This window comes from Grus americana, chromosome 10 (assembly GCF_028858705.1).
Source record: "Grus americana isolate bGruAme1 chromosome 10, bGruAme1.mat, whole genome shotgun sequence".
NCBI lineage: Eukaryota > Metazoa > Chordata > Aves > Gruiformes > Gruidae > Grus > Grus americana.
The window spans coordinates 20,471,393-20,493,149 of record NC_072861.1 but is presented as its reverse complement, the minus strand read 5'-3'; the positions used below and the strand labels follow the sequence as shown (position 1 = coordinate 20,493,149).

At 47.0% G+C, this 21,757-nt stretch overlaps 1 protein-coding gene across 5 annotated transcripts in view; it reads left to right on the top strand.

The window, feature by feature from the left end:
* Nucleotides 1-8,000, top strand: part of CERS3 (ceramide synthase 3) — a 56,234-nt gene extending 48,234 nt beyond the window's left edge. For all 5 annotated transcript variants that reach the window (XM_054836724.1, XM_054836725.1, XM_054836723.1 and 2 more), the window contains exon 11: nucleotides 4,343-8,000. In XM_054836724.1, coding sequence (XP_054692699.1) covers nucleotides 4,343-4,474 — 132 coding nt within the window. In that variant the 3' untranslated portion in view covers nucleotides 4,475-8,000. The remainder of the gene's footprint in view (nucleotides 1-4,342) is intronic.
* The last annotated feature ends 13,757 nt before the right edge of the window (nucleotides 8,001-21,757 follow it).

The window sequence follows — 21,757 nt, the reverse complement described above, 5'->3', positions numbered from 1 at the left end:
AATATATTTTTGCCTCTTTTTTTTTTTTTTTATACTGCTTGGCACTGTCTTTCCCTCTGCTTTTACACTTTCCTCTCTAACTATGTATAGCAGCTATGAAGCCATGGCTGTGTTGCAACGTCAACATGCACACGGACAAAGATGCTGTGTGCCCAGTAAAGGGGAGCAGGAGAGAAGGGTGGTGTCTGCCCAGTCCCACTTCTCCACCACTGAGCTTCAGGTGGTAGCACCACCACATAGGAACAGGAAACCCACACTTCCATCTGTCTTCCAGCACAGCCGTGTCCTTCTCCTGATGCTCCCATCAGCAGAAAGAGTGCAGTGCCAAGAGCTTGTCAAGAGGGAAGTGATTTCTGAGTGCTTTATTGAGAGACAAACTTGCACAATTAGGAGTAAATTCTCTGTTAGTTCAGATGGAGATTTGACCAATGTTTTCCTGCTTACAAGAGGCTGGGAAGTGGCCTATGAAGTTAGGTCATCTCTTAATTTCAAGAAGTCTTTTTCCTTGGTGAAGTCTCTTGGAAGGTCCTTTACTGTTCATGTAATAAGATGTGGTGCTAATGACTTGAATGATACACGTTCTAAAAGCAGTGAAATGCAAGAAGCCAAAACTACCTTAACAAATCCGGTTCATTTAACTAAAAGAGGCAGACTGAGCAGCAGGTGGAAGGGTTAAACAAAAGGAAAAAAGATTATAAAAGTTTGCGGCTTTGGCTTCACTACAAATGGCTCTTTTGCAGACTTTATAGCATTAGTGTTGCTTCTCATAAACCTTGAAACCATTCATCCATTTAGAAAGATTAAATTGGTTAGTCATCCAGAACATAAAATATACACATTCATTTTGTCTGTTACCCTAAACCATCTGAGGTATAATAAATGCAGTTGATGCCATTAAAGCAAAGCATTGAGTATTAATGATGGACTCAGTTGTGGTATTTACAGTTTGCCAGCTCTTGTGTTTCTGATAGTATATTCATCTGTTGTTGCTCAGGGACAGTAAGAGCAGTCTTTGAGTTGGAAAACACAGCTATAATATATGATGTGAGGGGCTCAGAGAAAACATCTTGATATTAAAGTAGGGGAAATCCTAGAAATGTTACTTTTTTTGTTATTCTTAGAAGGTCAAAGTTAAGGGGCACAAACTTCACTTACGATTTCTTAATATATTTATAATGGTCTGTTAAACAGTTTGCAAAGACAGTTTTGTTTGGTTTTCTAGTTACAGATGAAGGTATGGCTATTTAAAGTTTTGTTCTGTCACTTAAGCTAGACAAAAATGCCCAGACTCTTCTAAAGCAAGAATTTGTAGAGGCACTTGGTCAGGAAGCAGGTTCATCATTAAAAGTGTAATAAAAAATATAGATTTGATTTAGCAGCATTTTTTCTTGATTAATATCAGGATTTTAGAAGTAGTACTCTTTCCCAGAATTAAGCAAGTTTGCAGTGGTTGCTTCAGCATGCAAAGACATTTAATTCCTGCTGCTTTGAAATATGTAAGACATTATCTCAAATGCAGGGATTTCCAGTGTGCTGGAAAAAACATTTGCATGGTTTTTAATTACTGCATATAGTGCCTTTAATCAGAGCATCCAGCTTGACAGCATTAAAACTGGGAAACAAATCTTATCCGAGTTTCCAGTTCTAAGCTGAAAATGCCAGCTTATTTCTATAGGAAGCAGGAATCGATGTCACGTATCGGCTATCATTCAAAGCAAAGCAGATTGCCAGCTATTCTTAAGCATATGCTTGAGTACCAGCAACTTCTGTGGACCCCAAGGAGGTACTCAAAGTGAAATATGCACTCGCGAACGTTCCTGACTCAAGTCTATCCGCAATGAGCACAAAGGCCCTCCTCCCCGTCGCTCCCCGCAGTTGCAGCCTCAGCCAGAGGCTGCTCAGGAAGATGAGAGTTCTTCCAGTGGGTCTAGCAGATTCTGCATCAGATGCTGTACTTAGGTTTAGTTTGCATTTTTGCATCTGAAACATTTCTGGTGGCAAAAATGTAACAAGCCTCCCCCCACACCCTCAATGTTTGTCTTTTACTGCAAATACAAATGGCAAAACTACCAGGAGTGAGAGAGGTGATCTGAAAGAGGCAGAACCTCATAAATTCTTTGTGTGGGAAAGGCTAACTCTCTAACTGATGGCATGCCAAGTTTATTTTACAGTATTTACAGTAAGATTTGTTTGTTTTGATACCCTTTGTATGTTGCTAGGGAAAAGGCAAAAGAAAATCTCCAGGAAGTTTATAGTTTCTGATGAGATGGAGTTTAGGCTTTAATTTTCTTTCTAGTCCTATACATTTTACTAGAAGCATAATATATAAAGGGATATGAGATTGCAATTGGATGAGTTATTACTGAGCTGTCACTTATTTTCTCTGTATGAATTTGGTGCTTAAGAAAGACCTCAGACCAGCAGGCTAAGAAAGTGAAATTGTTAGTTTGTTCCAAGAGCAGATACAGGTCGTGCAGGAGCAACCCTGGTTTCTCCTTTCTGCGTCTCATCTCTGACCTTGGCACGTCACTCCAGGAGCAGGAAGAACGTGCAGTCTCTGCCTGTTTAGTTGAGGTCCGGACATATGGCAAGGACAACAAATTTATCCACGATGGAGCAGTCTCCGGTGTGGTTGTACAGGCAGCAGATTGTCTGCGCAAGGGCTAATGTGCCTGCCAGCTCAGTGAGACATAGTCTATTAAATCACGAGATGCGGGAAGGGGAATGACTATCGCCCATCTCTTCCAGCACAAGAACTAGAGGGTGTCAGGTGGTATCAGGTCTACCAGGCACCTTCCAAAGTAACTGGAAGAGACGACCATTGGTGGCTGCCAATCCCACAGGAAACTGCTGGAGGTGGAAAAAGTTTCTTAGGTGCCTGCTTTGATCTCATTTCTGTTCTCAGTCACCGCTTAGGCAGAAGGAAGCGTTTACTTGATTTACAGCGTCTTTCCCTTGAGCATCCTACCCTGAGTCTGCAGAGCAGGTCATCAGTTGGTATGGAAAGTCCTTCCAGGGAGACAGGTACAGCTCTTGTAAGCTTCTCGAACTGAAAGGGCAATAGAGGTGTTTGGTTTTAATGCCAAAGCCTCGATTGTTTGAACCAAACTTCTGAAGACGTTGTAGGGTCTTGGGTTATGGCAGGAGTTGAGAAATAAGAGACTAATGGTATATTTTATGTGCCATGACAAATAGCACAAAGTCGTCTTACCCCTCCCTATCCGTTGCTGTGAAATACTGGGTAGACACAATGTCTTTTCTCTGTATGGTGGAAACATTCATTAGCAAGTGCTGTGTTTGACTGGCTGGGGACGAAGCATGATTGCCAAACGTTAGAAGCTGTTCTCTATAGCTGGCAAGGGATTTTCATAAGGGCAGACTGTCTCACTGACCCCCTTTCATCGCTACTAATGACGCAGGCATCCCCTCCTCCCTGGCAATTCCCTCTAGCAGGATGATACACCCAAGATGTATATGATAGCTGTATGGACGTGGTCTCCCCCTTGCAAATGTCGACATGATGTTTACACCATCAAGCAGGGAAGAATAGTTTAGGGTCAGTAAGTCTCTTGAAACAAAGTTCATACCAGGAGATGCTGGCACAACTAGTCACTGTTTAGTTTATACCCATCAGAAGCAGGCAGCCTCACAACTCCTATGTTAAGGTGAGTGTATTCATCATATTTAGCTTTTATACAATATACTTTTCATCTTCTCTGCACTTCATAATTGTTAATCCCACAGCACCCAGGGATTACTAGTAACGCTTTACAAGGGAAAGCGGAAACAAGCAAGAGGAGGTCAAATGTCTGGGCCGAGGTCACAGAAGAAATTTTGTCTGAAGAACATTAGGTTCTGTGAGATTTGAAGTGTTGTTAACTGGTCTCTCCTTGGATGTCAGTCTCCATTTTGGGGGCAGGGGCTGTTTCTGGGGGACAGTTTTGATATTGTCTAGTGTATTTAGAGCTCCCTTTCATTTGTTCCATTTAGCACTTTTTTTTTTTTTTCTGAGGCAAATGGAGGACAGAGGAGTTTTGTCTTCAGAGGATGATAGGGAGTTTCCAAGACAGGAGAAAGAATGTCTTGTGTTCTGAAATTTATGCACCATCTTTTCATTTTGCAATTACAAATAGGGCACCTGACTAATGAAATTTGGTTATTTTTTCAAAATCATTGCAAAGATCCAGATACCCAGTTCACTTTGAAAATAAAAGACTTGCTTGTCTGGTGCCTGTAGGCCTTTTTGAAAGGTCTGCACTGATAATCACAATCCAGTAACTTACCTGACAGTAAATACTGTAAGTATATATAGAATATGCTCACGGTGCTTTCTTCTCCCTAGGACTTGAAAGATGACCGGAGCGATGAAGAGGAGGAAGATTCTGTTACAGATAATGAAGAGGAGTCCACAAAGAATGGCAACAAGAACGGCTGTGGGTCAAGCAAACATCTCCTAACCTGCAGTCACCACTAGCCCCCCTCCTGCCTCACCCCCTGCAGTGATTTCTGCTCTGGTTTTAACCCAACCTACAGGATAGAATTTAAGTCAAAAGGCTTATGAGAGACTGTGATCGATTTATTGTTGGCTACTGGGCCTGGAAAAAAGCCCAGTTTAGCGGGTAGGAAAAAATTGCATAACATGACAAAATGTGTTAATGACCCACTTTCTGAATCGTTACTAAGTGTTTGGATGCGCTCACTGACAGTCTTCAGCAAGGTCAAAGCTCAAGAGCATCAGATCATTTAGTGTCTCATTGATTCTAACATTTTTCAGTCTGATATAAGATATATTTCACCAAGCTGTTTAATTCACAGATGTTTTGTGGTAGGTAGAGAGTGTGAACCCCATTAGGAACCAAAATTACTCACTGTGGGGAAAAATATGACAGTGGTGTACAGTGACTAGCATTTTAGTCTTTACTTTTCAGTTTAAACCCTCATCAAAATGTCTATTTTTTGTGAGTTAGACTTCATTTCCTGGAGGCCAGTGGAAGCTAAAATGGAGGAAGTCAAATTATTTGCCTGTGAAGAGCTGGCTTCGCTGCAGAAGTATAGTATTTCTCCAAACTGAGCTGTATGATAGATAGCTCAAATATTGTGTTCTAAGATTTACCTGTCAAGGAAGTCACTGTTAAAATAGCAAAACTTGGCCCCGATTCCCTGTTGAGCTCCAGGTTTCACAAACGTCTTTCATCTCAATCACTGGCCCAGTGTTAGAACAGAAGGTGCAGTGGGGAGGGAAGATAGCGAATGAAAATTGGGTCTTTACACAGGTTCTTTTGCACTTCTTATTTGTCTTCAAAACTGCTGAACACCCCCTGCTCCTGAAACATCTACAGCCCAGAAGATTTATTTTTAATCTCATCCATTCTCTTCTTGTGAGCTTGTCTTGCACAGCGGCGTTGGATTACTGTCTTCTCAGGAGCGAGTCCGCTAAATTCTGTTTTGTGGTTCCTGTGTATCCCCTGCACATATCTGGGCATTGGGGGAGCTTGAGATGAGCAAGGAATGTCACATCGTTGGTGCTGGGTATTCATTTCATAGCAGGATCTGTATGCTGTTCTTGAAAATCATGAATCATATTGGGTACAGCCAAACTTGGATATGACTTAGGCCACATACCGTTGTTTATGCTGTAAGAAATGGAGGAACAGTGGATGTTTTATCAGCTCCTCTTACCAAAAGTGCCTCTATCCTAAGTTTGCACTTTCGTTCGAAGGCTAGTGCAGAGTGCAGCAGCGCTTTTAGTCCTGCGGCTTTCCAAGGAGAGCCTGGCCCTTTTAAACAGGGTGGTACCAGTCTCATTTCCAGATGCGTTTAGCTGACAAGGTCATAAATGTTTTGTGTCATAAGTTTTAGAGGTGAGAGGCTCTCCGTGTGGTTCTACAGTAGCTGAGATAATTTGGTAAACTAAATCCAGTACCTTGGTAGAGACCAGGGGGACCATTGCTAAAACACCCTCAGTGCAGAGCTTTTGGTTTGGAAAAGCTCTTTTCCCCTTACGGCGGCTCAGGCATGATCTTGGTGACCTACGGGAAGTGCTGTATGACTGACTTGTTTTCTCAAGAGTTCCTTGGCAAAGGGGAATGTAATTCAGTGACTGAAGCATTTGAAAGAATGGGAAATGTTTTTGGATCTCAGATATGAAGAATGAAGTGTTTTCTGTGCAGTTAGAAGAAACTGCAGGAGTACTTTGTTATAGAGACTGGTAGTGTGAAAATACCTACGTATGGCCTGTTGAACTAGGCTGTGTTTAATTTTTACTTGTATTTTGGACCATGTAATATCCTAAATGCTTGTGTTTTACCACAAAGAGAATTACAGCAAGAAAGGAGAATGGCCTACAGCTTCTGAGAGGGACAGGGAATGTGCAGTAGCGGGATGGGACTCCTGAACCAGTGCTTGTAGTTCAGTGGTGCCGCTCAGGCTGAGCGGGCAGAATTCCCTCAGTAGCTGTTGTATAGCAGCGTGTGTCCTTACATAGCTGTGAAGAATACCTTAAATACTGCAGTGTGGATTTATTGGATGTGTAAGTACTTATTACATCATCTAAAGCAACTGGTGAGTTTGGCAAGATCACAGTTGCTTATTGGGACCTGTTTATTGCCTACACAAAAAGAAGTGTCCTTTCCTAACAAAATGGAGAAACCCGACGTCTTGGAAGCTTTACGTTCCCTTTGAGAGCAGTGGAGACAACGATGTTTTCTACCAGACGTAACGGGGGTTTGGGAGATGGCCAGGGTATTATCATTTGATTTTGGTGCCAGAAAGTTTTCCTGCTATGACTAGGAAGGGAATTCAGGGAAAGAAACACGAAGAATAATGTTGTCACAGGAGTGAGCCTCTGAACAACTACTGAGTTTTAAACTGGAATTTATAGTCTCGTTGAGGCCAAATCTTGCCCTTCCTACTCAGACAAGTCTCCCACTGAAGCCAATTAACTCTATTAGAGTTTTGCTAAGGAAAAATTTTGGATTGCAGTATCCAACCTAATTGCAAGACCTGTTGTTTTAAGTTGATGTGAAACTAGGGTCTTAAAGGAAGAGTAAAAGGCAGATAAATAGATTCAAACATAAAATGTTGAAGCAAATTTTGGGTGAGTACAGAAGAATACAGAAAATAATGTCCTGAAGGTGAAGATTCAGTCTAAGTACAGAAAACAGCCAGATAACTACATCACACGGCAGTTAGGAGTACGGAAGGTAGCAAGCTCATGGAAGGCCATTCCAGGGGGTTACTGTCGCAGCCAACCACAGGGATGACCCCTAAAAATTCTGCCCATAAACTACTAGGTACTGGGGATAAGCACCCACAGCACAGAAAAGAGTGGGAACGGGGTGTCACAGTGGGACTGGCCACGTGTGCTGTGGTAACATCAGGTTTGTCATTCCTGAAGTCACACGTTTCATTTTCTACCTTTTACTGACAGAAATTCAGAAACAAGAAGCCGAGGTCATGGGGAACACAATTCATGTTAAAGAAATTCATATCATGGTGCTTCAAGATTTTCAGTCTATTCAATGACCTTCACATTTTTTTAATGTTATCATGAGAAGAGTCTCAAAATGCAAGTGCAGAACAACTGTAGGCAGTGTGAGCACAGATGACACTCTACTGCGTTATTCACAAAATGGGCCCTGGTTTAACACTTAGACACTGTGCATCTGGTTTTGCTGTGTCACTTTGACCATGCCAAAATATTTGTGATAGAATTATACACAAAAAATGGAATCTTAGTCCATTAGACTCAGCGGAAACTCTTCTGTTCCATTTAATTCCTCTGAATGTTGTTCAGGTCCTCCTGTCTGTGTATACTGTGCTGCCTCTGTACTTGTTCACTACATACATTTAACAATCTACTCTGGATTTGAATTACAGATCTCCCTTAGTCCACAGAACACATTTTGTCAATTTGTATTATTCAGTATAATTATCTTTTTTTGTTGTTCTTAATGCCACTGAATTTGTCTGGTCGGTTATGCTACACACTATAAATAAATATTTTTTAAAAACAGGTATCTGTGTAAGGATTTCCTTGTTTTCCCCACCTTGCGGAGTCCTCCACTCTGCTTTCCATTCCCTCCCAGCTTTCCAGTGAGGACTTGCTCAGGAACGAATTCCTTTTCCAAGTTTTTCCATTACGTGGAAAAGGCTGGGTGACGCACACCTTTCTTAAGAGGTAACAGCTATTGCTGGAAATGACCTTTTTCTTTTCCTGGGCAATTCGTGAATGGAAAGGAAACAAAATTAATGGGTGCATCATCCATCGTTTGTATTATTCGAGATTAATGTTTTGACTAAAGAACTTGAAAGTGTCCCTGCGTACACTAGGAACTGCTCACTCCAATGCCAACGCGTTTATGTATCTTTACTCAGTTGTTGTGCATATTGGGGCTGCTTATGAAGTTAGGGGTATTTGAGGAATGTTAGAATAATGTGCAAACACAGAGATAATTCTTTTTTTCCCAGGAGCGCTTACGTTTATACACAGACTGAGGAGCTATTGCCGAGTTAGATTGCCGTGGGGTTGCTACCTCAATTGTTGATTATAAGTGCACCGGAGCCAACTCGGACATGGATCTTAAACTGGAAAAAGCAGGAAAGCTCTGCTGAAAACAAGGGAGCTGTGCTGGTTTGTATCAGCCGAAAAGCGAAAAGCTGTTCCGTATTTCTTATTCTTTCCCTTTCTGCCTCCCTGGTCAGGAAGGTCACAGAGGTTCTGACTTACCATCTCTTCCCATGGGCAAACAAACCTGCGGGAAGGTGTTTCAGCCCAAATAATGAACTGTGGCAGGATACTTTGTTTTTATTATCCGAATTCATTTTTTTAAGCTTATGAGTAAGAAAAAAGTAGATGGAAAACAAATCGAACAGGGATATGTGAGTTTTGGCTACAAACAACTTGCAAACTGTGAATTAAAAAAAAAATCTTGCTGATTTAGAAAGAAAAACACCACCTCCACAGGCACTTCCCCCAGCTGCGGGTTTGAAGAACAACAGATAACCAGTGGGCAGAAATGAACGTCCATGCTGAGAACAAGAACATAGCCCAGTTGTGAAAAAGCCAGAGTTGGTTCGATGGCTGTTGGCTGCCCAAGAGCTGGGAGCTTTTCTGTGTGGAGCAGCAGTGGAGCCAAGAACGTACCTCTGAGCTGATTTCATTGGTCATGTCCAAAATCACTGGAAATGCCTGTTCCCGCTTCCCAGTCAATTTTATGGGCTCCTTCCTGCCCTGTCGGGGCCATACGGAACCGGGGGTTGTTTCTTGCCTATGGAGTTTGAGCTTTGGCTGCCCAAGGTGTGGACCTAATAGTGAGGTAGATGAACACCTCAGATTTGTCAAAGGTTGCATGGGACATCTGTATTCCCACTGAGAATGTGATTTCTCCTTATGAAAGTTACGAAATCTACCTGATGCCGATTCTTTAGGGAGTAACCAGCATGTGTCAGACAGGAAGGTGGCACTGTGAGTGACCAGCAGTGTAGAGAGGGAGCTGGCCTTTCCAGAGCAGGGCTTTGGGAATCAGGAGGAGAAAGGTCAGCAGAGGGCTTGGCCAACTCATCACACAGGTCTTTCTTACAGGTGTAGGTGTGAAAGACTTGTTTAAAGGTTGCTTTCTCCAACTCTTCAGTGAGGAGCATTTTCTCTCACTCTTGTCTCCATATTTCTGCATGATGCTACTTGGTTTACAGATGTTGCTGAACAAGGTCAGAGCAGTCATCGTGCACTTCTGAGAGCAGCCAGCACCAAAAGCTTGAGAGGTGGATACCAAACCAGCGGCCCAGGGCAGCCCCTCTCCCATTCTGGTATGAGGCAGAGGTAGGTTCATGCTCTGAAACCTGTTTTGGGGAAGGAAGGGTGTTACCATGAACAGTTGCAGCTCTAGATGTTCTTGCCACTCGTGTACAACAAGCAGCTGCTCTGTGCTGCAGGGGTTGGGCGCAGCTTAAGTGAGGAACTTAGTTCAACCTTAGATCATTTCTTTGAATTCCCATTGCCCGGCTCATTTTTGCCATCCTGCTTGCCACCTGCAGGTTTTTGGTCACGTGCATTGCTGCTTAACCTCATCAGCAGAGATTTCTCCATGCCCCTTCTCTGCTCCCCCCTGCAGTAGCACCAACGTTACACATACTGCTAAGGTAGCACACTTGCCTAGTGAAGTGTAAGCTATTTGGTATAGCACACGTGAGAGGGAAGCTTTCGCAAAGTGCTGGGACATATGGGGGAGAGGGGAAATCATTGGCCAGAAAACAGGAAAAATACAGTTTCACTTTCTGTCCTGTCATCCACGTGTGTTAAGATCTTAAGCAGCAGAGAGGAGCTGAAGCCCTGACATTAATCCCTTGTCAAAGAATGGGATTCCCAGTCGAGGAAATGGAGGTGATCAAAGGAGGTAATCTTCACCCTAGCTGACTACAGAGAACTTCAAGTCAGGCTCTGAGAGTTTATTTAACTGCAGTACCCTCTGTGGGATTACTTGAGGTTTCTAGCTTAATAGAAGACAAAGCTGAAAGCACAGGTTTAAGCTTCAACATATGACTCTGCAAATACAAAGTCATAACAACCCATGAAGGATAATGTTGTTGATGTTCCAATAGTCTGAAGATTTATGAAAATATCTTCTATTTACTCAGCTGGGAAGAGCCCTGTTGTTCTGGAGTTTTGTTACCCCATAAAGCATTCAGAGGAGACCCCGTAATCATTTCAAAGTCAGAAAAATTAAGTGGAATAACAAGTATAAACCATATTCACAGTGACTTTGAAGTGCAAGAAGCATGTCCTTGTAGCCATAGAATGTAACTCTGCTTTGAGCCGGGCTGGGAAGAAACAGCTCCCAGGCAGTTGTTTCAGGTGGTGAAAAGTCCATATTTTTCCTTCCACAAAAGAAGCTGGTCTAAAAAAAATGTTAGAGTTGAGCAGTGAAATAGATGATTAAATTCCCGCTGAAATTCACAGGAGCTTTCCCGTGATGCTGATGAGAACTGGATCCAGATCTCTAGTGACCAGATAAAATGATAAGGGCAGCATGGCACCGCATTCTCCAGCCATCAGGAGCAGGGCACAGCCTCAGTGTTTCCTCCTCCTGTGGCCCAGGGCAAAATCCTCCCCAGAAATGAGATCTTCTCTCTACAGGACACTCACCTGAACACAGCTCTGGCTTTGCCTCTGCCCAAACCGGGCACGTATCTCTTGAAAGACATCCCTGGGAAAGCAGTCCCTCCTCTTTCAATTGGAACTGGCATCACCAAGAATCAGAAAGCAAAGCGGTAACAAGGGTAGGATGAAAAAAAGCCCCAAGAGAAGGAGGAGGAAAAAGATGGGAGTTCGGTAAACCTGGGGATCAGCCCTCTCCAAGCAGCAGAGGTCAGCTTTGCCTGGACCGTGAGGTGAACTCTGTAGCCAGGACAGCTCCTTTGCCCTGAGCACCAGCAGTTCCAGACTGAGCCCAGCCGATGGGTTCCCAAGGCAGGAGCAAAGGCAGCAGGATCTGGGAAACACTCCTTTAGAAAGTTCCCAGTAGGTGAGTGAGTGAGTGGACAGGGAGGGACTCAGCTGGGGCTGGCCCAGGGTAGCCACAAGCGGAGGCCAGCAGACCTGCAGCCATGGTTCACCTCCAGTTGCTGGGCAAGCCTGACTCCCCCTTGAATCTTGCCATCGGTTTTTGTTTTTTCCGGGCCAAAATGTTTTCATACATTTCCCTGTTGCATTTATTGAACTTGGAAATTGCCCCCCACATCCATTTCTGTGCTGCGGTTTCCCGTCCTGCACTCAGTTACAATTCTGCTCTGACATAAAATCCAAGCAGGAGGGAAGCTGAGATGCTCACCCCTTCCCAGCCCTGGCACGCATGGCCGACGTGAGGGAAATTGTAAACCAGCACCAACGACCACGTCTCTGCACTGTGAACTGCAAATATGGCTGCTCCATCTCTTGTGGGCAATGATTATTGTTTTTTAACATTTAGGGACTTACCCAAAGCAAATGTTGGAGCTCAGCCACAGCTTGTGGAGCTGCCAGCACGCAGCTGAGCATCTTTGTTCTGGGCCATGGAAGGGCCACGCTCCTTTCACTGAATGTTAGTGAGAGGAAGACAAATTCCTGCTCTGTAACACAATGTTGAGGACAGGGAAACCTCTAAGTTTCTTCATTTTTGCACACCAGAGAGGATTTTACTGCCTGTCGAGGGAATGGGTGCTCCTCTGTCCTGTCGTATGATGGAGCTGTAGGTGCTGGGGTGAAACGCGCAGCAAATTGCACCATTGGTCTCTGGGCCAAGGCAGCCGGCACCGGGCATGGAGGAAAGATCTCATGTATGGGAAAGAAATGTGTCTCGGGCCTTCCCGCTGTTCTGGCTGTCAGCTCCCTTCGGAAAGGCCAGAGCAGCGCTGCTGGCCTGTACGTGCTGCATGCAGCGATGAGAAAGTTGGAATACCTATGCCATTAAAAAAGTGTATATTGGTTACCTGGTTATTGCTGCAAGGGCCCACAAGGTGGCAATAGCAGGACACTGCTCCCTGCTTGGACACGGCTCCCATGTAGCATTTTTGACCATTTTTTGCCCTATAAAACAAACCGATTCTATGGAAGATTCGGGTGCAAAAGTGTTTCTTGCAACTGACGGTTTCCATTTGGTCAGTCTTGAACTGTGAAACAAGTGTCTGGTACGTCACCAGTAAAAAAGCACTACAAATTTTACTGAGAGTGAGTGCGTGGTACCCGTCCAGAGGACCAGCGTGCCGGTGTCCCGAGGGCTGGTATCTACCTGGGCGTCACCAGTGGCCCTTTCCCCCGAGTTGCAGCGCTCTGCTCCTGCCCCCCCTGGTACCAGAGCTGTACCTGGTGTATCTGGGGGTAGGTGCTGGGGAAGAAAGGATGTTAACTCTGCTCTGGCTCTGTTTTACTGCCTGTACTTTTTTGTATTTTCTATTTAAACTACATATTCGTCAAGCCACAGGGTCTGCAGATGATACTAAGTCCCTTCACACCCAGATCTTTAATGTCTGTAATGCAAATAAGGATGATAAAACTCTCAGCATAACGATGGTTACACTGCCATTCCACCTTAGGAGACACACTCTCCACCCCAAGCATATGAGGTGCTCTGTGTGTTGTGCCATTGCCAACAGTAAAGCAAAGCTCTAAGAGTGGAAGAGTTTGGACCATGCTCAGTGTGTGCATCTGCAAGGGAGGGACCAGTGGGACATCATACCCCAAACACAAAAAGAGATGGAGACTGAGGAGCAGTTGCATCTTGAATCCTTTAAATCCAACAGAGGCTGAGCTTATGGCCAGAGCAACCCAAGGATTTGGGAATGCCAAGAAGTGGCTTTGTGTAAGAAAAAAAAACCCCTGTGAGCATGCACTGGGAGGGCACCCTACCCCACGTACCAACCCTGTCTGGTGCTGTTATCAAGGGAGGAGGGGAGCTCCCCAAGGAGAGCCTGTCCCCAGGACATGGTCCATCACCATACTGCTGAGTAGGTCGACCTGAGAGAGGGGGAACGCCTGTGCTGGTGGGCTGAGGGCTGTGAACAGCCCACCTTGCATCACCTGGCAACATCCCCACCCCCAACTTTTACAAAGGCAGAAGGATGAATTAATTGGGTGCTGGCTGTCTGCTGGAAAAGACAAGGCACAAGGCAAGCTGCTCAGTGAATGGGGGCTACATGGCCCTGACAGCTACAATGTGCAGGGGTGCAGACTGAGCTTTGGGTTCTGTGCCCCAAGAACATTGCCCCAAAACACCTCCAGAACCACTACAGAGCACTGGCAGGAGGTACCACTGAAAAGTGCTCCCTATAGAAAGCTGTTTCCAAACTTCTTTAACATGAATAAACAGCAGTCACTGCAGCCCCAGGTTGAAGCACTCATTAGGCAGTGTTAAATGCTGGACAAACGGAGCTTTTTATAAATGCAGAGCAGAGACACAAACAATTAAGACCAAAATCTAGCAGTTCTAGGAGTTTTCCCCCAAGGACATCTCACGGTGCATACCTCCTCCCTTACAGCTGCTGTGGCTGGTTTGTGCCGGGAGGAAGTTTTGGGCTTGAGCTCCATGAAGAGTGTGCTGAGGAACCCAGCGACTCCATAGCTGCGCTAAGCCCTGGCTGAAATGGCCCACTGAGCCACGCAAACAGCCTGCGCACTTCCACACTCCCCTCGAGCGTCAGCAAGAAGAAGGGATCTGTTGGTCTAAACAAGCTGCTTTAATCCCATTCGGCACAACCCTCGTGCTCAGGCTGCGCTCAGCTATGTGTAGAGAGCTGGGAACTGATTTGCTTTGATAGCGGGGTGAAGCGTTTCCTTGAGCTCTCTCCATGCATGGCTGTGCTCGGAAGCTGTAGACCATGAGTGGCAGCCTCTGTGGTTCCCACCTGACCTCAGCTCTGCTCTAGGTTTCTCTTTCAGAGCCAGGAGGCAGCTGGATTTGACTCGACAGGCCCAGCAGACTGAAGCTTCGGGGTTGCCTGTCTGGCTCTCGCAGTGCGTGGGCTTTGCCATGGGCTGGTACCCAGCTGTGGGCGCGGTTTCCTGTGTCACAGCTCACAGACGGTGCCGGTGCGACTCCTTGCTGCCAGCAGGTTAACTGAAACGCATCTCCTCTCATTCCTTGTGGGTGTCCAGCCCAGAGAGCCTGAAAGCAGGCAGTTATGAGAGTCCTAGAGTGACGCTAATGTTCTGCTTTTATGAACAAATACTTGCAACCAAGCCAAAGTCAATTGCCAGCTCTGTTGGGAGAGAGGATCTAGCATCAGAGGAGGATCCCGATTCTGTTCTTGGTTCACTGTATGACCTTGCAAATAAAGATAATATTGGCCCCAAATGGACTGGGATGAGGTATTGGTGGCTGTTGTTGATTAAAGAGCAGGATGTGTTTCAGACTCTAGAAGGGTTGCTCCCTCCGGACCTCGCACTGGCCCTCCATCTGGCCGCTTCTTACCTAGTGACTCCGAGCAGACTTTGCTGACGTGGGCAGTCGGGTTTCCTTGCTGGCTGTGGAGGAAAAGGCAGCCCTTGCTGTCGCTTAGAAGAATGTGACTTGCACAAACTCTATCAAAGTGCATGGCATTACAGATGTGGCCGCGCAATGGTCACAGCACATCCCGCCTGCCCTGCTCCTTTGTCCCCTGAGAACTAAGATGGTTTTACTGCTTCAGGTCAGCTCAAGAGCCCAAATTGTGGGGCTCTTTCCCCAGGTAGTTGCTCCAAGTGACCCTTAGGCTAGACAGCTAACATAGATATGCAACATCAGTTGACCAAACATGCCAGTTTGCCCCTCCAGGCTGTGGAGCTCACACTAAAGGCTGTGGGACACCGTGTGCTGGAGGCTGAGGGCCCACAGCTCCCTCCCTGCTGGGGGTGTTTGTCCTCCCGGGACAGCGCTGGGGAATTTGCTGACTCAGTTGGGGGTGATGGGGAGGGAGCATGAAGACTGAGTGGTCCGGAGTGGGTAAACTGCAGAGCAGCCAAGTCTGGGGAGAAGGCTAACAAAACTGTATTGTTAATTTTTAAAAGCTCCAGGCAGTCAGAGGTTTTGGGCTGTGAACTCTGCACTGCTTCTGACAGTGGCGTTACAGTAATGCTTCTGCACAGCTCTGGATCCAAAATGGGACCAACCAGGAAAATTTGCACAAACTTGAGTAAAGGATTGGTCCTGTGGGGAAAAGTAACTCTGAATGCTGTCGCATTGTTGGTGCTATCACTGCTCATGGATAAAAGGTGGAGATTTTTGATTGATGAATTTGTGTAAAAATTAGCTCAAGTGGTTTAACAAAACTTTGAGGGCAGCTTGGGAACAGCTTGAATACGAGAGAAAAGAAGAAGGATTAGACAACAAAAGTCCAGAGCAACGATTACCCGAGCACATGGGCTTGGGGTTGTTTCACTTCCACAAGAGAAAAGGGATGTTTTACAGATCCAGGCTGGGGGGCCAGCGTGGCTTGGCCTTTGGACACGGTCCTTCCTTGGCTCTGTGCCCCCATCCAGTGGTGCTTGTGCTTGGAGGACAGCCCTTTCCACCTTGGTGTCTGCCCCCACTCATAGCCCTGCAGCTCCAGTGGGCTGTGAGGAGGGCACCCCAGCCCTACAGTGCCTGGTCGTGGGCTCCCTTCTCCAGGGATGGGAACGTGCCTTGCTGGCTGGAGGAGAGCAGGCTCCTGTGCTGTGACCCACCTCAGAGCCCCCGCCACAGCGCTTGACGAGGGCCCCCGACCCCTGGTAATCCCTGCTCGTGGGGATATTGAGTTTTCTGTTTGCTTTGCAAGTGTAATTGGCCAAGACGCTGTGAAGGGAGGAGAGAGTGCTCAAGGGAGAGGTGTTAAAGAAATAGGAAAACATTATTAAGAGTGATTTAAGTCGGCAGTTTCCCTTATTAGTACTTTCATGATGGAAAGAAGCCACTTTAGGTCTGTGCAGTTGCACTGGGCCACCACGTCCAGGCCCCTGTAGACATCCATGCAGATGGCTGTACTGTCTTGTGCATCCCCTCAGCATCACCTCTATCTCTCTTCCAAGCCATGCACCACCTTCTTGGTTTACAAATCTCCTCCTCCGGCTTCTTGTGCCCTGCTGCAAGGAATATGCAGAAAAGGAGGAGCCTTACATGAAATACTCGCTTTTGGGGGTGGTGGTCCTTGTTCGAAGCAGGTGTTGGATACAAAGCGAGATGTTGGAGAGGAGAAGGGGAACACCAGACGTGGAATATGACCAGCTGAAGGACAATGCGAAGGAAAGAGGGAGGTGGTGCCTGTGTGAAGGGCTCTGCTATCGTCAACTCCAAGCGTTCAGAACATCTGTCTTCACACCAAAAAAGATATCAATGGCATCGTTTTTTTGAGAAAGGATTATTTTAAGCAATCCTGTGGCTGGGAACTTCTTCATTTGCTCCTGGGCAATAAGCCTCCAGGCTTCTCGCAGCTCACATTTCCCAGCTTGTCATGGGGTCAAACATGGAGTGATGGAGTTAAATGAGAAATCAGTCTCATGATTGCAGGAGCCAAGGCCTGGAGAGGAAAAACCCAAACAAACCATAAAACAGAACAAAAGAAAGTGCCAGCTATTCCCAGGTTCCTGATAACATCATCAGAGGTGGCAACACTGGACTTCATAAAAAGCCTCGCTGAACTTTAGGGTCAGCCTCAAACAACGACAGCTCTTTCCTTTGTCCATTTGTTCCTGCATGCCTGGGGAGTGACGTGTGGCTGATTATTATTGCCTGGGTGATGGCTATCTATGTGCAGCTCTCAGATACCAAACAGACCCTGGACTAGTCTTGTCTGTGTTTAAAAACCCCAGCATGGTCTGGACGGAGGTGGTGGTACACTTTCATTTCTGATCTCTCTACACAAAGTGCTGCCTGCACTGGAGGGAGCAGATTCTCCCGGCACCCTGCAGCTGTGTTACTCAATTCGGAGCATGTTCTTTTATATTCCTGGCTTTTCTCACCCACAGTGGCATGCGTGCAATGTCATTTTCTGCTCCTGACAGTGTTGCACCCTGATCCCTCCAGACATCAGCACCAAGGCAGCAATACCCTGGGAGGTTTTGTGCAGGCAGTGGTGCCACCGGTGTGGGGAGGTAGCCAAATCTTCACTCTCACAGGGGCAGGTGTGAAGTGACATGGGATTTCAAGTGTCCATTCCTCAGCCCCTATCCCACAGGAGTATTTTGCTTCTCTTTTCTCTGTATTCTATGGAAATAGGATGTTCTTCCCCATTGCAGCTGGGTGAAGCTGTGAGGCCTCTGGAGACAGGCAGAGGGGAAGTGTTTGGAGGGAAGATCTCCAGGGAAAACCTCATGCAATGCACTCGCTGTTTATTAGACACATGCAGCTCAACCAAAGCAAACTCCCTCTGACAAAAGGGAACCCTTGTCAGCCTGTGAATAAAGCTTTCTGCTAGGAAAAAGAAAGGGATAGATCTGCTGCCATGGACTTACCTTAACTGAAGCAGGCTGCGTGTTCCCATGAGGACACAGGTGCCGGTGTCTGTCCCTGGACACCTCCAGTATCACAGTCACTTTTCTTTCTGCTCCTTATCCCCACGGGCTCAGGAATAGGCTGTCCATTTTCAGTCAGACCACAGACAGATGTCCCAGAGGGAGCTTTTCTCTCACAGGCTCAGGAGAATTCAGGCTGCTGGAAGGAAAAAACCTCATAAGTGCCTCTGCTGAGGGCTGCCTTGGTGGTACTAGACACTGGAGACTCCACATGAAGGAGCACATCCTTAAACACCCTCTAGCCAGGCAAGAAACTTTTATCAAACCTGTAGAAAATCCAGTTCTAGCACCTATAGAACTACTTGCATTTATGTGGTTGATTGTTTTAAATGACAAAAAAACTTTTCTTGGTCCCTACTTGTCATTAAACTGTCTCTGGCTTCTTTGGGGAGACATTTGCACGAGTAACAGTGGCACCCACCAGGCTGATGCCCAACCAGCCTGGCCAAACTCTGCAGCATTAGGGCAGGAAGGAAATCCCCAATGCTCAAAGCTGCAGCGAGGTGAGGAGCTGTGAGGAGAGCGGGGAAGGCACCCCAGTGTCCTGGGCAGGAGAGCATCACCCATGAGGTCAGGACTGCCCGCTCAGGACCAGGACAGGAAGGGTTTGGAGAGGGGTGGCTGGAGAGAAGGGAGAAGGCTGAGTAATGGCCAAGTTAACCCTTCGCATGCTGGCATTTTCCAGGCGGCAAGCCAAATGACTGCTCGGGAAGATGTATGTAACACATGTCTGCAGTCTCCAAAGGGTTATTAACTGTGCAATAATGGCCATGAAACTTGGCTTCCTTGACATAACATTTAAAATTGCAAAAAAGTAAAACACGAGTTTCAGAGGGGGAGAGGGCTTGTTTCCTAGAAACTGTGGGGCCAAATCCACTCTCTGTGATGGTGAGAGAAGGAGAAACACACACACACACCCCCGGGCTAGGGGCAGGGGACAAATGCAATCACCACAACAGGACCACAGTCCCCTCCTGCCACACACATTATCCTTATCAGTAACAATTTCAAGATATTTCTGAAAAGCCCATGGTGTTAAATTAATGAAGAAAGTCTGTGTCACTGGAGCTTTGGTATTTGGATTCAATAAGAGCACTGCTGCTCCTGAGACAGTTTCCCCTTTTGTGTGGGTACCTCTGCGGGGGCTTGTCCCTTGCTCCTGGCTCCAGTCCATGCCAACACCAAGGCCCGCTTGTGATGTTGCCCCTGTCGTGGGGCATTGCAGCCCGTTGGGCCCCTGCCCAGATGCTCTGCAACTCTGCGATGCTCAGCAGGGACCAGCCCTACCCCACTGCAGTCTTTGCCGGCCAGCCCAGCCACTGAGCGACTCCTTCCATGCAGTAAGTTACAGAGTTCTCTTTATTAGTGCCCCTCTTCTCCCACACTATTAAATTTATTCTTGCTCTGTATTGTTATTATTTTGGCTCAGGACTTTGGAAGGTGGGAGAAAGGATCTACTAAAAAATTAAGCAAATCTAAGCCCCCTCATCAAAACCTTTTGAGGGAAGAGACGAAGCACCAGTTTCGGTCCCTTAGCAAATGAAGACGGCTGGTGGTCTGGGTTTAAACATGACTGTTCGGGGCTCAGGCCAGATTTGGCAGCTCACAAATCAAATTGCCTCTCAGTTCTCAGGAGTGGAGGATCGCCACGGGTGGAAGAGCTGTGGGGGAGCTGCTGCCCAGAGCTGCTGTGCCAGCCGGGGCTTGGAGGGAGGTGCTGAAATTGTTGGTTCACAACAGGTCAGGAGAGAAATTCAGGCTCTGAAGTTTTGTTTTAATCATGTTACATTACACTATTGACATACAGCAAGGTAGTCAGTCTCAAACTGAATTTTTGTCTCACTTGAATGGGTTCTGAGACAGTCCTTTTGCTTTGGTTACTTCTTGTTAGAGAGCAGACTGAGCCTTGAAAGAGACAGGAAAACACAGAGCTATTAAATCTCACCTGATCTCATGTTAAGAAAGTGAATTTGACCCGTGGGTCCTGGCTTTGCTCAGGTTGTGTCTGCTGGGAGCTGGTTGCAGGTCCTCAGTTTCACTCTTGCTGCTGACTGCTGGGAACATCCTCAAAGTGTCACTGCACTGGAGAGACGAGGAGTTCCCCAAGACGGCAGTAGGAGGTGGGACATCTATGTGCGCTCATGGCCGTATGGTGCTGCAGAAGCCCTGAGCAGGGTATGTCTTTCCCAGGTGCCACGCCAGCCCGCGGTGTGCCACAGGGTGTTCCTCCGTGCCTGGGAAGAGCAGAGCTGGTGGGGTGAAGGGCTGGAGGCAGCTCTAGGATTCTGGTTCTCAAGCAACCTCTCTAATTGTCACAGGAGCAGATCTCAAAGAAAACATGGTTCTTGTTGCCCATCCAATGCCTGAAAGAGAGAAAATGGCCTTAACCTGCTCACCTCTCTTACCAGTCCTTTTCCTAGATTCAAACAGCCCTTTTCTTAGCACTGCCCCAGTGCCTGCCCTTGCAGGGATGAGCATCCAAATCTAATTCCCCTTGCTTGCAACTCGGAGCCATTACCACTATCGGTACAACTCTGGACAATTCTTGTGTAAGCGCTGCTCGGAGATGTGCCAGAGTCATTCACAGTTTTATGGGCCTTCCTTTGACTTCTTCCACAATTTCAGTAACAAAGTTGCAGATTTTTGCAGAAGTTTAAACTCCAGGACACTGCATTGCTGGGCCACAGCAGTTTAAAGCTTTACTGTGGGGTATTTACTGCTTTCCATGGTTCGGCCATGGCAGGCGGATCCAATCCAAAGCCGAAATCTTTCTGCTCTTGGAAATCACCCTACTGCTTTTCAGCAGCCCCTGGGCCAAGCTGACTTCTCCTGAGCCCTGGGCAGCTGAGGACACGCAGGACGTGGCTCAGCCATCAGGTAGGAAGGATCTCAGTGAAAATGGGAGTTGTAGCACCAGGGTGAGGATGTGAGCGTCCCCTGCACTGAGTGGCAAGGGAAAGGGACCTGGCAGGTAGCTTCCTCCTCTTCTTCCTCTCCCAAACAGCCCTCTCAACTAGCTTGAACAATCTGTCCTCCCTGCTTTAAATTAGCGTCCTCCTCTTGTCCACCACTGTAAAAATCAATTTTTATATCTCCTGAGCTTTATGCACTTGTTTCTTGTTTTCATCCACATGATGAGTGCTTCCAGGAGTATGTAGGATCATTGCCTAAGATCTTTGTGCAGTCATGTATTGCCAACCTCATTTTTTCCTGGTCTTCTGAGTCCTGGGACCAGTATTTCAGATGGCGGTGGAAAAACCTGCAGGAAATGAAGGAATGGGCGAATTTTTCAAGACAGCTTCTGTAGCAGTGTCTAAATTCTTTCAGTAATGAGGAAAAGGGTATGCAGAAAACATGATGGAGAAGACCACCGGCTGCTAGTTGCGAGCCCTCCCATGCCTCACCCTGGGGTGTTTCAGGCGGCTTCACGGGCACCGGCGCGGCGGCAGGGCGCGGAGAAGCGGCTGCGGAAGCCCCAGCCAGGACACGGGGGCGCACGGGGGGGGGGGGGGGGGCGGGGGGAAAGGGGGCAGGAGAGGGCGCCCCCTGCAGGCCGCCCCCACCCACGTGTACCCCTCCCCGCGCAGCCCAGCCCTCCGCCCAGCGCGTCCAGCTCGTAGCCAATAGAGAAACGCGAGGCGTGGTTAGGTGGGTGCTCTCGCCAATGAACGCGCGGGGCCGCGGGGAGGGGCGTGGCCGGGCGCCCACCACGCCGGGGCTGTCGGCGGCGCTGATTACTTTTTCCGAGGGCGGGGAGGG